The sequence below is a fragment of the Schistocerca serialis genome, chromosome 5 (genome assembly GCF_023864345.2).
Source record: "Schistocerca serialis cubense isolate TAMUIC-IGC-003099 chromosome 5, iqSchSeri2.2, whole genome shotgun sequence".
In the NCBI taxonomy this organism is placed as follows: domain Eukaryota; kingdom Metazoa; phylum Arthropoda; class Insecta; order Orthoptera; family Acrididae; genus Schistocerca; species Schistocerca serialis.
The window spans coordinates 614,147,676-614,162,312 of record NC_064642.1 but is presented as its reverse complement, the minus strand read 5'-3'; the positions used below and the strand labels follow the sequence as shown (position 1 = coordinate 614,162,312).

Genomic DNA, 14,637 nt, shown 5'->3' with positions numbered 1-14,637 from the left:
GCTACCAACTCGTTTGCTCTAAGTGATTAGTTTTGGTTCTGTTGTAGAAGACTACGAGGAAGTAGAGAAGGTGCTCATCTGACAAACAAGTGTGACTAGACGTACACTGTGTGCTGTGGTATACCCTATATGCAACACTGAGAACACTACTCTATTTGTAATTAAAAATTAATAATGTTTGGTTATTATTAAGTGATAACAGTCAATGGATTAGTGCTAAACTGCAAACTCAAAGTCTAAGATACAGTTTCTTATCTCGCTGACTATAGGCTCCACAGGTACTGACTCAATGCCTCAGAGTCGCACTCAACAATGCCCTCCAGCCAAAGCTTCTTCCAAGCAGAAGTGAGAGTTCTCTTGATAACCCCTTCACATGCTTTTTTGATCATCTTGATGCAGACAATGATGTTGACGTGATGTCTCCAAAACTCTCTGAGAGTGAGATTGGTAGCTCAGTCAACTCAAAGCAATCCTTGAAGAGTGCTTTAGTGTAGAGCTTCTTGAAGTTAGGAAAAAGTCTACTAGTCCATAGGCTGGAGTAACAGAAAGTTGTTGGGAGGCAGAAATTGGATCTTGATTAATTTAAATTCTTCAAGGTGGTGGTCTTGTAGGCCTGGAGAATGAGCAGTAGTATTGTCCATAACAAGCAAGACATGGAGTGGCAGAGTCACCTTACGTACATATTTTTTCACCGAAGGACCATACACTTCATTGATCCAATCACAAAAAAAAAATCGTGTGTTACTCAAGCCTTGTTGTTGGATCTCCTCATCACATTTAACTTTATCTTCTGGTCTTTAAACTTCTCAAAGGCTCATGGAGTTTCTGAATGGTAAACAAACAGTGGTTTAATTTTCAAACTGCCACTTGCATTAGCACAAATAGCAGTGTGAGACAGTATTTCACTGGCTTGTGACCCAGCAATGCATTCTCCTCTGCTGTTATAAAGGTATGCTTTGGCATCTTTTTCCAGAATAGATCCATCCCACCACAATTAAATACCTGTTGCAGCAGATAGCTCTCAGAATCTACAAGCAACTTGAAGTTCCTGATGAAGTTCCCTGCTGCCTTTGAGTCAGAGCTGGCTGCTCTGCCATGCCTCACTACACTGTGGATGCCGGTTCTTCTCTTGAACTTCTCAAACCACCCATGGCATCCCCCAAACACTTCGTCAGCCGCTGATGACCCTGGAGTCTTCTTAGTGAGGTCAGCAAAAAATCATTCCTCGTACTCTCACAGTTAATTTTCTGGTTAATTGTGGTGCCTTGCAATTGCTTTTCATTTACTCATAAGAGACCCAACCTTTTGACGTAGTCCAGAATACAAAACCGTTGTTTAGATACTCTTGTCCCTCCCCTTGAAGCATCTATCTCCTTAACCTTGTCCTTGTTCTTGAGGATAGTGCAAATAGTTGATGCAAAAAAAATGGCTCTGAGCACTATGGGACTTAACATCTGTGGTCATCAGTCCCGTAGAACTTAGAACTACTTAAACCTAACTAACCTAAGGACACCACACACAGCCATGCCTGAGGCAGGATTCAAACCTGCGACCGTAGCGGTCACGCAGTTTCAGACTGAAGCGCCTAGAACCGCACGGCCACACCGGCCGGCATAGTTGATGCAGACCAATCGTGTGTGTTTGCTAAATCAGCAACACTCGTACCACGTTTGTGTTTTGCAATGATTTTACTTTTCATTTCTAAGGTCATTTCCTTTCTCTTGCGGCCATCTTCTTGTGGCTTTATCTTCGTGGACATTTCTATGAATGTTATTCAAATTTGCACAAAAAACACGTGAACACAAGCTTAGAAAAATGCGTGTACAAAAGGCGCACTAAGACAGTAGCAGTAAGCACGCTAAACCCAGACTGTAGTATGTACTCAAGACATTGTTCATATGCTGCTGCCGACAATAAAGGTGTGCTTATTGTTGAACGTTTCTACCACTGCAAACAAATGACTGGTGACGTCGCACTAAATTGTCGTCGCTCATTATGCAAACCATTTCTCATTAAACGAGTCATTTTTTACAATTTGTTTTGCTCGCTATGTGAATTGCACATTATGGCAGTTGCTCATTAAGTGAGGTTCCACTGTAATCAGTTCCGTGTGAGTGTTATACTAAATTAGTCCTGGGATAAGTTAAACTTTTCTTGGCTTTACATATTTCAGAATTTATGTACATGATATCTTGGGCATGTTTCATGAAGTTCCTCCACTTTTATTAAACAAGTGCAGTCATTTCTAGAGCATTCTTATTTTGTCACAACATTTAAACAACATCTTCCAGTAACAATAAAGACATGTGGACTATAGGAATGAGCAGGATGGTGAACCGGAGATGATGAGCACATTGCAGTAAGAGTACATGATACATTCATAATAAATATTTGCATCATTGCAGAACTTTTTAATAAGCATATCTTAATTTTTGCTGAAAAGACGGTGTTGTCAGGTGTAGCAGATAATGCCATAGAATATTTCAGATCAACCACTACAAATAAATTCAATAATACAAATATGACTGTCACTACAGCAGAAGATGTAATGATCACCTTAAAATCTTCCACATACAAGAAATATAGTGGCTGCGACAATAGATTACTAAGGTTAATTAAACAGTGTTGTTCTGAATCTTGTAATGTATTAAGTTAGTTGTATAACCAGCAAATTATGACTGCATTAATTCCCAAACACTTGAAATACGCTGAATTTAAGCCTCTGTATAAGAAAGAATATAAAGAAATACCATCAAATTCCATCAATTTAATTTTAGTCAGCATTCTCAAAAATTTTAGAAAAAAATTATGTACAGGTACCTTCTCAATCTTCTGCCTACAAATAATGTCTAGTCAAAGCCATAGTTTGTATTTCTAAATGGTTCCAATTTTGAGAAGGCTATTTACAAATGCAGCAAAAATGTACTTAATTTGTAAAAACGATAAATTACAGGCTACTGGTATATTCCATAATTTGTCAATGGCATTTGGCTGTGTAAATCACAATATCCTTTTAAGTAAATTAGATTATTATAGTTTAACAGGAAAATGCCACAAAATGGTCCAAGTCTTATCTCTTACAGAAAATAAAGGATTCAAAGAGTCCTGTACTATGATATCAATCATCACACAACTGGGAAATTGTTACATGTGGCGTCCTACAAAGCTTCATCTTAAGCTCTTACTTTCTGTGTACATTCATGACCTATCATGATAACTTTACCAGATGCCAAGTTTGTTCTGTTTGCAAGTGATACAAACATTTAAATGAATACAAAAACAATTTTAGTTCTTAAAGAAGAGCTGTTAATCAAATTTTCATGGACATTAATAAATGGCCACTAGCTAATTCTTTGTAATTAAGCTTTGAACAGATAACAAAATATGGAGTTAAAATCCTTTAACAGTATATACCTAAAATATGACAAGCAGATATAAGAAGTTGATAGTGTCATATTCTTGGGATTGCCACTTGATTCAATTGGGAGGAGCATAATGCAGAATTGTTGAGGTGCGTGAATAAATCTTTATTCACAGTGTGGATGTTGTCAAGCATTGGGGATGTAAAAATAAAAAAGGTAGATTGTATTTTCATTCCAAAATGTCATATGGGATCTCTTTTTTCTTTTTTTTCCTCTTTTTTTTCTTTTTGTTAACTCGTCAAACCAAACTAAAGTTCTGAGACTCCAAGACTGTAGTATGAATTATTTGTAGAGTGAGCTCAAGAACACCTTACAGAGACCTGATCAACAAACAGAGCATACTAACTACTGTGTCCCAATATATTAATTTTATAAAGACATTTATCATGCATAACATATTTCTTTCTCAAAGTAGCAATTCAGTGCATGGACTCAATACTAGAAATCATAATATCGTATATAAAGATTTGACATCATTTTGGTCCATAAAGGTGTCAGCTATTCAGAAACAGACATTTCTAATAACTTCCTATCAGTGATAAAAAGTTTAGCTACTAATAAAGTTCAACTTAAGAGTCAAGTTTTTCAGTTTGTGTCATCAAACATTCAATTAACAACCAAAGTTGCCCTCTTACTGCACTCACCTCTGGAGGAAAACCAGGTGAAACAACAGCTGCCATATAATAGTGGAAACAGATGTTACCCAAAAGCCAGTGGCCAGTGATCAAAAGCATCACAGTGACTGCTGGGCTTCTCTCCCACCAATGAGGTATCCCCAAACAATAGGCAATCAAGACCACTGACACTGTCAGGGAGCATACCACAAACACACAGATCTGAAACACACAGATGAATTTGGTCACAGGATAATATTCAAAGTTCCATTTGAAGATTTAACATTGTAAAACCATATCACTGTACTGTAACTGATTTCTACATTTGTCATCCGCATAGTGTGGCCCACAAAGTGCAGGTATGCTTGTTAGCATATTTGTTGACTAGTTACTCATCAGAATGCATTGTGATTTATTCATCTGATAACATACACATGTTAATTATTTGATTAGAGTACAGGGGACAAGTCAAAATATGGTTAATACAATTTCACTGATATGAAACTACAGTTAATAAGATGGAGTTGTATTTAAATATTAATGTAACTTTTTTTGTGAAAAGATACCATTACATATTCACATAACAAGACAACCAATAACCTACATCCTGCTCAAATATTCAGCTGTTCATTCATGAAATCTTCAACTGAGTAGTAGCATCACTGAAACAGAGTATCATGTAGCTCTGTCTTCAGTGAATCTGCATTCATGCTCTGATTGTTCTTAGCTTATAGTCTGTTGTGAATTTTCACTTCTATACACTGGGGTGACTGAGCATAAAAGTTTAAACAATTAGCAGGGAGCATAGAATTTTCATTTCTTGTATTATAAGTGTGATCAAAGCAGTTCTCATTGCGTAGTTCTAAATTGTGCAAAAAAGTGATAATATCATAGATATATATATGGACTGTACAGTTAATTATTTTAGATTTTTAAATAATGATGGGGCATTTGTATTGATTGGTAGGTCATTAATGTGGAATAGAAACAATACGTATCATAGGATAGAACCTTGTGGGATACTTTGCGTTACTGTCTTCCATTTAGAAGAATAATTTGCTGTGTTTATAGAGACAACCTCATTTTGTTTCCTATTGCACAAGTATAAGTTAGCCAATGTAGAACACTATCCCTAGTTTCACACCTGTCAAGCTCATCGATAAGAAGTGCATGATTTACTAAGTCAAAGGCTTTTGTGAGGTCACAAAAAATCCCTGCAACTTTATTTTTATTGTCTAATGATGTGCAAATCTTATCAGCAAACTCGTGAACTGCATCAATAGTGATTTTTCCCCATGCTGGAAGCCAAATTGATTTTTCAAAATTTTGAATCCTGTGTGGCAGCAGCTTTTTCAGATACTTTTGACCAGACTGGAAGAAGAGATATGAAATGATTGTTTCCCATATTCTCTCTTGACCCTTGAGTTTAGATTGCTCAACACTGAGATGATTACTGTCCACACAAAATTACTTTTCAGTTATTGAGCCTAACCTAAGAGCCAGCCACTCTGGTGCACATTTACATATATGGCTTAACAATTTAGGGAGTACTATTTTTGAACTGAAAATACAATTCACTGTAACCATCAAACTTATTATTCATTTCACTATATATTTTGGACAATTATGCCTCTATCACAAGGTGGAAGTGTGGCAGATGTACAATATTTGAGTAACCTATGGCACTATCTAGCAGCAGAAGGCAAAAGGCTATTAAACCTCAAATTTATGTAGATGTTCTGACTGTATATGTGAACAGTAACAAATGTAGCTACCTTTCAGTGGTTACCAGCTTCTTTTTCACAACCTATCAAAGTTGGGTCGATCTCATGTAAAAGAAAGCTGACGCAATTGGTCCTAATTTTAAAGTACAAGCAAGTGTTTTCTTTGAAGACCGGAGTGGTGACAGATTTTGTGTGCAAGTTAAAGATAAAACTTGATAACCCCCACTCTTTCTTATTTTTTTTTCCAAAGCTATTCCTTACCAGTGGCACTTAAAGACAGTGTAAGAAAGGAAATTGAATGGATGGATGATGAATGGGTGTGTCAGAGAGAGTTTGAACACCTTACTGCTTTGTTAATGGTAACAAAATCAGATAGTTTGATCAGACCAGTTTTGGATGCCCAAACACTAACACAATTTTTTAAACAAAGAGGGAAATCCTATGAGCAACTTGTAATGATGGGAAAAGGGAAAATGTTTAGAATACAAGGAGATAAATTTGGTACTTCTAAGGAGCCATAAATTAAGTATCAAGCGAGAAACTGGTTAAAAATATCTATCTTCAAGTAAGAACCCCTTTGTAATTATAAGAATACCTTACCAGAAGCAGAATCAAACAATAGAAAATCCAGGATGGATTATGAAAAGGATATTATGAAGTATTATGAAAAGGATAGTTACTACTCATCATACAGCGGAGATGCTGAGTTGCAGACAAGCACAACAAAAAGACTGTCTCAAAGTGAGCTTTCAGCCAACAAGGTCTTCATCAAAAATAGACAAAACACACACACACACACACACACACACACACACACACACACACACACACACACACACACAACCACAGTCTAGCTGCTGAGGCCAGACTGCAAGCAGCAGTGGACAATGGAAGAAGCAACTGGGCGGTGGGGATAAGTAGTAGGCTGGGATGGGGAGGAGTAGGGATAGCACAGGGTTGGGGTGGTGGACAGTAAAGTGCTGCTTGTGGGAGAATACAGAGACAAAGTGGAGAGAGGGTAGGACAGCTAGGTGCAGTCGGAGAGAGGCAGCAGAAGGAGAGAAGTAAATAGATTGTGGGTGCATTGGTGGAATAGAGATCTGTGTAGTGCTGGAATGAGAACAGGCAAGGGGCTATGTGTGTAGGACAGTGACTAACAAAGGTTGAGGCCAGGAGGGTTACAGGAATGTATGATTTATTGCAGGCAGAGTTCCCAACTGCGCATCTCAGAAAAGTTAGTGTTTGTACGAGGGATCCAGATGGCACAAGCCTTGAAGCAATCACTGAAATGAGGAACGTCATGTTGGGTGGCATGTTCAGAAATCAGGTGGTCCAGCTGTTTCTTGGCTACAGTTTGTCACTGGCCATTCATGTGGACAGACAGCTCATTAGTTTTCATGCCCATGTAAAACAAAGTACAGTGGTTACAGCTTGGCTTATAGATCACATGACTGGTTTCACAGGTAGCCCTGCCTATAGGTGATGCTTGTGAATGGACTGGAGTAGGTGGTGGTGGGAGGATGTATGGGACAGGTCTTGCATCTAGGTCTACTACAGAAATATGAGGCGATGGGTTGGGAGCAGGAGTCATTTAGGGATGGGCAAGAATACTGTGTAGGTTCAGCAGGCAGCAAAATACCATTGTTGAAGGGGTGGGAAGGATAGTGCATGGGACATTCCTCACTCCAGAGCATGATGAGAGGTAGTCAAAAGCCTGGCAGAGAATGTGATTCAGTTCTCAAGTCCTCAGTGGTATAGGAAGGCACAGGAGATCTGTTTTTGTATGAGGTTGGGAGGGTAATTACAGTGTGTCAAGGCCTCCGTGAGACCCTCGATCTATTTGGAGAGGGGCTGCTCATCACTAAAGATGCGTGGCAGCTGTTGAAGTGGAGGTACTGCAAGTGGCTGGTAGGTTTGATATGTATAGAGGTACTGATGTAGCGATCTTTGACGTGAAGGTCAACATTGAGGAAGGTGGGTTGTTTGGTTCATAGGACCAGGTAAAGCAAATTGTGACGAAGCAAGCTGTGGTATTTTTAATTCCCCTCTTGTTTTGCCATCTGCCTCCTTAATATGTTTTGTTACTTTTAACTATTTACCATTAGCATATGTGAATATAATCTGCATTTTCATAAAATAGAAAGACTGGCCCTCAGTTTTAACGAATATAACACCAGATCTAATTTTGTGTTTAGTTTTTTATGTATGTAATTGATTTTCTAATTTATTTTGACTATTCCTAGTTAGTATCTTTTGCTATAGGGTGAAATCAGTAATTGTTTCTTAACTTAAATCCTACTGTTGATGTACAAACAGATATAAATTCTGTACTAATTATAAACATTTGGAATATGAAATACTAGTAATCTTAAAGTATCTATTTGGCTCTAATAGAAAACATGTTAGCAAAACCAGCGCTGAATTAATTTCAAGGTAATTAACAGTTTTATCAAAAGTATTGTTTTCATAACTATATATGTTAATTTCATGATTTAAACAAATAATTCGGCCTAACTCTTGCAGTAGAAGAAACTGTTAAAAAGAACCAATTTTTTGATGTATTCAGTTAATTTAATGAGTTAAGTTTTAATTGTAATTTCTGTAAATTTATCTTCAAACAATGTGTAGTTTCAGTACCGATTATTGTAATGATATATAAGGGCCCGATTTTAGGTCACAAGACAGTCAATCCATGGCCAAGTTTCAGACGAGAAACCTCTGCTGGTTATTACAACAACAATGCTTCAATTTACTTGTGAAGTAAGTGTTAAACAATTAGGTTGTGTGTAAAAACCAATGACAGTGACTGCTCCATATGTACCTGATTATTCTTCAAAAACTGTGGACTTTGTGGTTATGTTTTTACTGCTTGTAGATGTTCAACAATAAGCTATTGTAGCAGTATGTGGAGTTTCGCCTGCAAACTATTAATGAGGCTTATCGCAAGTTAAACAATATGTACTGGACATATAACTGTGTATTACTGGGGGACTGCGAACAGTAAAATTAAAGTACTATGAAACACTACTGTGCACCTGTTGGTTGGTTGGTTTGGGGAAGGAGACCAGACAGCGTGGTCATCGGTCTCATCGGAATAGGGAAGGATGGGGAAGGAAGTCGGCCGTGCCCTTTCAGAGGAACCATCCCGGCATTTGCCTGGAGTGATTTAGGGAAATCATGGAAAACCTAAATCAGGATGACCGGACGCGGGATTGAACTGTCGTCCTTCCGAATGCGAGTCCAGTGTCTAACCACTGCGCCACCTCGCTCGGTACTGTGCACCTGTCAGCTACATAATTTGCAGTAGTCAGTGTAGGGATCCACAACTCATTCTTTCAGCCAGTGGAGCAATGTAGTATGATGACACCAAGGACAATAAACAATCAACAAAGAAATATAAAGCAGGTGGAACCGCCACAAAATGGAGAAGGTGTTGAGGTTCTTGAGGAATACAGATAGTGTGTTCTCACCCTCAATCCAGATCACAATGAAATTAGAATTACATTAATACCTTCGGCTGCTAACGGGCATTATATATATCAATGGGGACAGGTGAAAATGTGTGCAGCCCCCCCCCCCTCCCCCCAGGACTCAAACACCCAGGATCTCCTCCTTACACGGCAGATGCTTTATCCATCTGAGCCACTGAAGGCACAGAGGATAGCGGAACTGCAGGGATATCTCGCACACGCCTCCCGTGAAACCCACATTCTCACCTTGTATGTCCACACACTACATTCGTAGTGTCCCACCACATCACACTCATTACTCGTGGAAGACTTTCTTACAAAGTCCCGTAAGAGTTCGGGGAATGTGTGTGCATCCGCACAGAAGGAGGTCATGGCCGGTGTTGCCAGAACAATATACTTTTATGGATATGGTGTCCGTTCTTTCGGACATGGCCACTAAAAATAGAGATACACTCAATATGGAGCCCTGCGGGACCCCATTCTCCTGAATATGGGGGGAACTATGGGAGACACAAACTTGGACATGGAAAGTACAAAGTGACAGGAAATTTTGGATTAAAAAAAAAAAAAAAAAAAAAAAACGGGAGCGTGCCTGAGAGACCTCACTCATATAACGTGGCAAGGATATGATGTTGCCAGGTCGTGTCGTACGCTTTTCATAAATCAAAAAAGATGGCAACCAGGTGTTGGCATCTGGAAAAGGCTGTTCAAATGACAGACTCGAGGGACACAAGATTATCAGTGGTAGAGTACCCTGGCGGAAGCCCAACCTGATGTGGAGCCAGTAGGCCACATGACTCCAACTGCCGACACACCATACATTCCAGCACCTTACAAAGAACATTGGTGAGGCTGATGGGCCGACAGCTATCTAGATCAAGTGGGTTTAAACACCGGAATGCTGGTGCTTTCCCGCCACTGCGATAGAAAGGCACCATCACACCAGAAGATTATGAGGAGATGTCGCTTGTAGTCAGATGAGAGATGTTTAATCATCTGAGCGTGGATCCGATCTTGCCCAGGAGTTGTCGGGGCAATGTGCAAGGGCACTGAGGAGCTCCCACTCTGTAAATGGGGCATTATAGGGTTCACTGTGACGTGCAGCAAACGAGAGGACTTTCCTTTCCATGCCCCATTTGAGGGTGTGAAAGGCTGGGAGGTAGTTCTCTGATGCAGAGGCTCGAGCATAGTGTTCAGCAATCACATTTGCGTCGGAAAATAACACACCATTGATATTAATGCCAGGGACACCTGTTGGGGGTCTGGCACCCAAAAAGATGTCTGGTCTTCGTCCAGACTTGTGAAAGTGATGTATGGCACTCAATGGTCGAGACTTCTCTCCCAACACTCCTGCTTCCATCTTTTGATAAGCTGGCAAACGCGAGCACGGAGCTACTTAAAGGCTATTAAGTGCTCCAGAGAAGGGTGCCACCTATGCCGCTGTAGAGCTCACCAGCACTCCTTAATTGCCTCAGCAACTTCTGGTGATCACCAAGGGACCGCCTTTTGCCGGGGGAACCCTAAAGAGTGAGGGACCGTGTTTACCACCACAGTAACAATTGTTGTAGTCACCTGCTCAACCATCACATCGATGTTACCATGTGGGGGAGAGTCAACGGTGACAGCAGAGGTGAAAGTTTCCCAGTCTGCTTTGTTTAAAGCCCATCTGGGCAGGTGTTTGTGGGCCTGACACAGGGGCAGTGACAGGAAGATGGGGAAGTGGTCACTACCACGCAAGTCGTCATGTGCTCTCCAGTGGATAGATGGAGAAGCCTTGGCTGCAAATGGATAAATCAATGGCCGAGTAACTACCACAAGCCACACCAAAATGTTTGGCGGCCCCAGTATTTAACAGGCAGAGGTCAAACTGAGACAGTAAAGCTTCAACATCTCTGTCTCGGCCAGTAAGCATGGTGCCACCCCACAAGGGGTAGGAAAGGTTTAGGGAGTTGATCAATCAGTGCAGCTAATACATTCAGGGATACTGCATCACCTGGAGGAAGATATAATTGCAGACAGTTATTTCCTACATCGTTCTTATTCTGACAGCCACAGCTTCAAGAGGGGTTTAAAGGGGCACAGTTTCACTACAGACCGAGTTTAGGACATAAACGCAAATTCCATATGACACTTGATTATAGTTGCTATGGATCCTGTAATATACCTTATAGCCACGGCGGGCAGGGGTCCACACTGCCGGGAACCAGGTTTTCTGGAAGGCAATGCAGAAAGCAGGTGTAAAGCTTAACAGTTGCCGTAGCTCAGCCAGGCGGTGAAAAGACTGCCACAATTCCACCGGAAGATGAAGCCATCATGAGACTGGGAAGGCATGGAACATTCAATGAGGCAGTTTATCCCTCAGGGTCACCTGCTGCCACCGACTTATTGCCTGAGCAGTCCATATCCCTTGTGTCTGAGGGTCTGATGAGTTCTAGGTCCTCAGTGGATGCCAGAATCTCCACCTTATCCCCAGAAAGGGAGGTAATGACAGTGGCACGTAAAGTGCCCTCCGCCACACACCGTTGGGTGGCTTGCGGAGTATAAATGTAGATGTAGATGTAGACACAGAGCTTGTACGTAGCGGTGTTTTCCTTGGTCTTAGGGGTCTTCTTTTTGGACTTGGGTTTCTCTGGCCGGGAGGGCTTCACTGATTCAGTCTCCGGGACTGAGGATGAGCAAGAAGCCCTATAACAAGCTGCTTTTGGGCACTTTGGGCACTGGCGGGCGTCATCTTTCCCACTAACAAAACCTGGGAAGGGAGTGACCCAAGGAACCCCTTCCTGGTGAGAGGAGCTGAAGATGACTTACGCTTCTCCAGCTGAGAAGTGGAGACTGCTGTCCCCGATGGTTGGGGGGGGGCAGTGCTCCCAAGGTAGGTGGTGTGGGAGCAACAGAGCGAGAAGTGCCCCCTACCATCAAGGGGGCATGTGTAGCCTTCTGGCTCTGAGAGATGACTGAAATTCGCAGAACTGATGGGGCTACAAATGTTCCCGTAGCAGCGGCGTATGAGGAGGTCATAGCCACAGGATGTAGGCGCTCATATTTTCGTTTAGCCTCAGTGAGGTCAGTCGGTCCAGCATCTTGTATACCATGACTTTCTATAAAATCCAGCAGTCTGGCGAGCAAGAAGAATGGTGCTCTCCATATTCGACACGGATGGGGGCACATGGAGTATTGGGATGTGATGGACGTCCGCAACCTCGGCATATGACACTGGAAGTACAGTGGGAAGACATATGGCCAAACTTCCAGCATTTAAAGCACTGCATTGGGGGAGGGATACATGGCTTGACATCACAGTGGTAGACCATCACCTTGAACTTCTCGGGTAAGGTGTCACCCTCGAAGGCCAAGGTGAAGGCACCGGTGGCAACCTGATTATCCCTCGGACTCCGATGGACGTGCCGGACGAAATGAATACCTCGCTGCTCTAAATTGGAGCACAGCTCGTCCGCAGACTGCAAAAGAAGGTCCATGTGGAATAACACCCTGGACCATATTTAAGCTCTTATGTGACATGATGGTAACAGAAACATCCCCCAACTTGTTACAAGCGAGGAAAGCCCGTGACTGGGCAGAAGGATGCTGTTTTTATCAAGACTGACTCAGATCGCATTTTGGACAAGCCCTCCACCTCTCCAAACGTGTTCTCTAAATGCTCTACAAAAAACTGTGGCTTCATCAAAACAAAGGAGTACCCATCAGTTCTTGTACATATAAGGTGAGTAAGGTTCGCTACCATCCTTAGCCTGGTGTTCCTCCCATGGTGTGGCCAAGGAGGGGAATGATTTAGGTTTGCACTTTCTGGCATTGTACTGAGACTTGGAATGCTTAGATACTGCTGGTATTTGATCACCAGCAAATGATGATGAGGTACGCTTCATCGCACATCATCTGCCCTGATGCCACCCACTCTGACCAGGGGGCCTCCCCACGGGTGTATCTCTGCTGGTAGCTTTTCAGAGGACTCCCTCGTGGCTCAAATGTGATGCAAGCATCCCACTTGGATTATTGGGGAAATACAAAATCATGCTAAAGGCAAGTCCAAGTTTTCTGAAAATTAAGAAGAGTCTCTCAAACTTAAAGCCAACATTATGACTTTCTTGGCAACTCTGAATATAAAATCATTAATATATCAGCAAGAAGAAGTAACTGACTAAAGCTCTCTACTAAAATAAAATTCTAGCACCATCATTTCAAAAAACTTCCTTTACACATAAAGAAATGTTTGATTGGATGGATATTGTTTCTTTGACAGCAAAGTCCAAAAGAGAGCGACAAACACCCTACTTCTCAACACATCATTTACTGTCAATAACAAAATCTTTAGGTCTGTCTCAGCCTTTGAAATACTTATGTACTAACAAAATATTGTGCAACCACAACACACTTTTATTAATGAACATACCACAACAAATGATAAAAATCAGGAGGCTTTTGAAAAAAACAGGCAAATTATGGAATGCAGTAGATACTAAAATGATGAAGATCCCAAAATGCCATGAAAGACCTTACTGTGTGATTTTAGAACACAGACTGTGGGAAAAAAAACACTATAGGAGTAGTGTTGGATGCTAACTGCTAAATAAAAAGAACAAAAAAAATAGAAAGTGTTTTGTTGAGTTATGTGATAGCCTCAATTCTCTACTGATATTTGCACATTCTTGTTGCCTGTCCAGGAAGCAAACAACATAGGTCTCACTTGATACAACGACGGGGGAATTTCAAATTTATCTCAAAGACACAGGGAAAAAAAAAAAAAAAAAAAAAAATGTTGATCCCATACCACCTAACAGGAAGAGGAAAACAGCTGGCTCTCATTTCAACACCAAGAAACTAAACGAAAACATAATTCAAAGAGCTATCTTGACCAGTGAAGAGAGGGGAAAAAATACAACAAAAAGTGATCATCCATAAATACCAAAAATTCATCATTAAAGTGATTTTCCTGAATCGCTTCAGGCAATTGCTGGGATGGTTCCTTTGAAAGGGCACGGCTGACTTCCTTCCCCATCCTTCCCCAATCCGATGAGACCGATGACCTCACTGTATGGTCTCCTCCCCCAAATCAATCCCCTCATCATTAAAATTCTGTCCTAAGCCCACATGTCTATACACTGCTGGGTGTCTTATCCACTTTGAGAGATGTTTACCAGCAGAATCACAAAGAAAAGAGAGAAAGACCCTATACAATACAACGAGTCTCAATTACAAAAACAGGATCTACATAAAAAATTAAAATAAATATTTTCTAAATTAGAAAAAAATGGAAATGTCGTGTGGCTAGGGCCTCCCGTCGGGTAGACCGTTCGCCTGGTAACATATGTAGACACAATGCACAATGACACAGTTTGATTTTATGGCCATGTATGAAAAATGAACAATTCCAAAGGGACAAAATGCATTT

The 14,637-nt window shown here is 41.0% G+C and overlaps 1 protein-coding gene across 1 annotated transcript in view; it reads right to left on the bottom strand.

The window, feature by feature from the left end:
- Nucleotides 1-14,637, bottom strand: part of LOC126481278 (palmitoyltransferase ZDHHC16B) — an 87,772-nt gene that overhangs the window by 51,211 nt on the left and 21,924 nt on the right. The window contains exon 4 of the mRNA XM_050104910.1: nucleotides 4,067-4,258. Within this exon, the coding sequence (XP_049960867.1) occupies nucleotides 4,067-4,258 (192 nt within the window). The remainder of the gene's footprint in view (nucleotides 1-4,066; nucleotides 4,259-14,637) is intronic.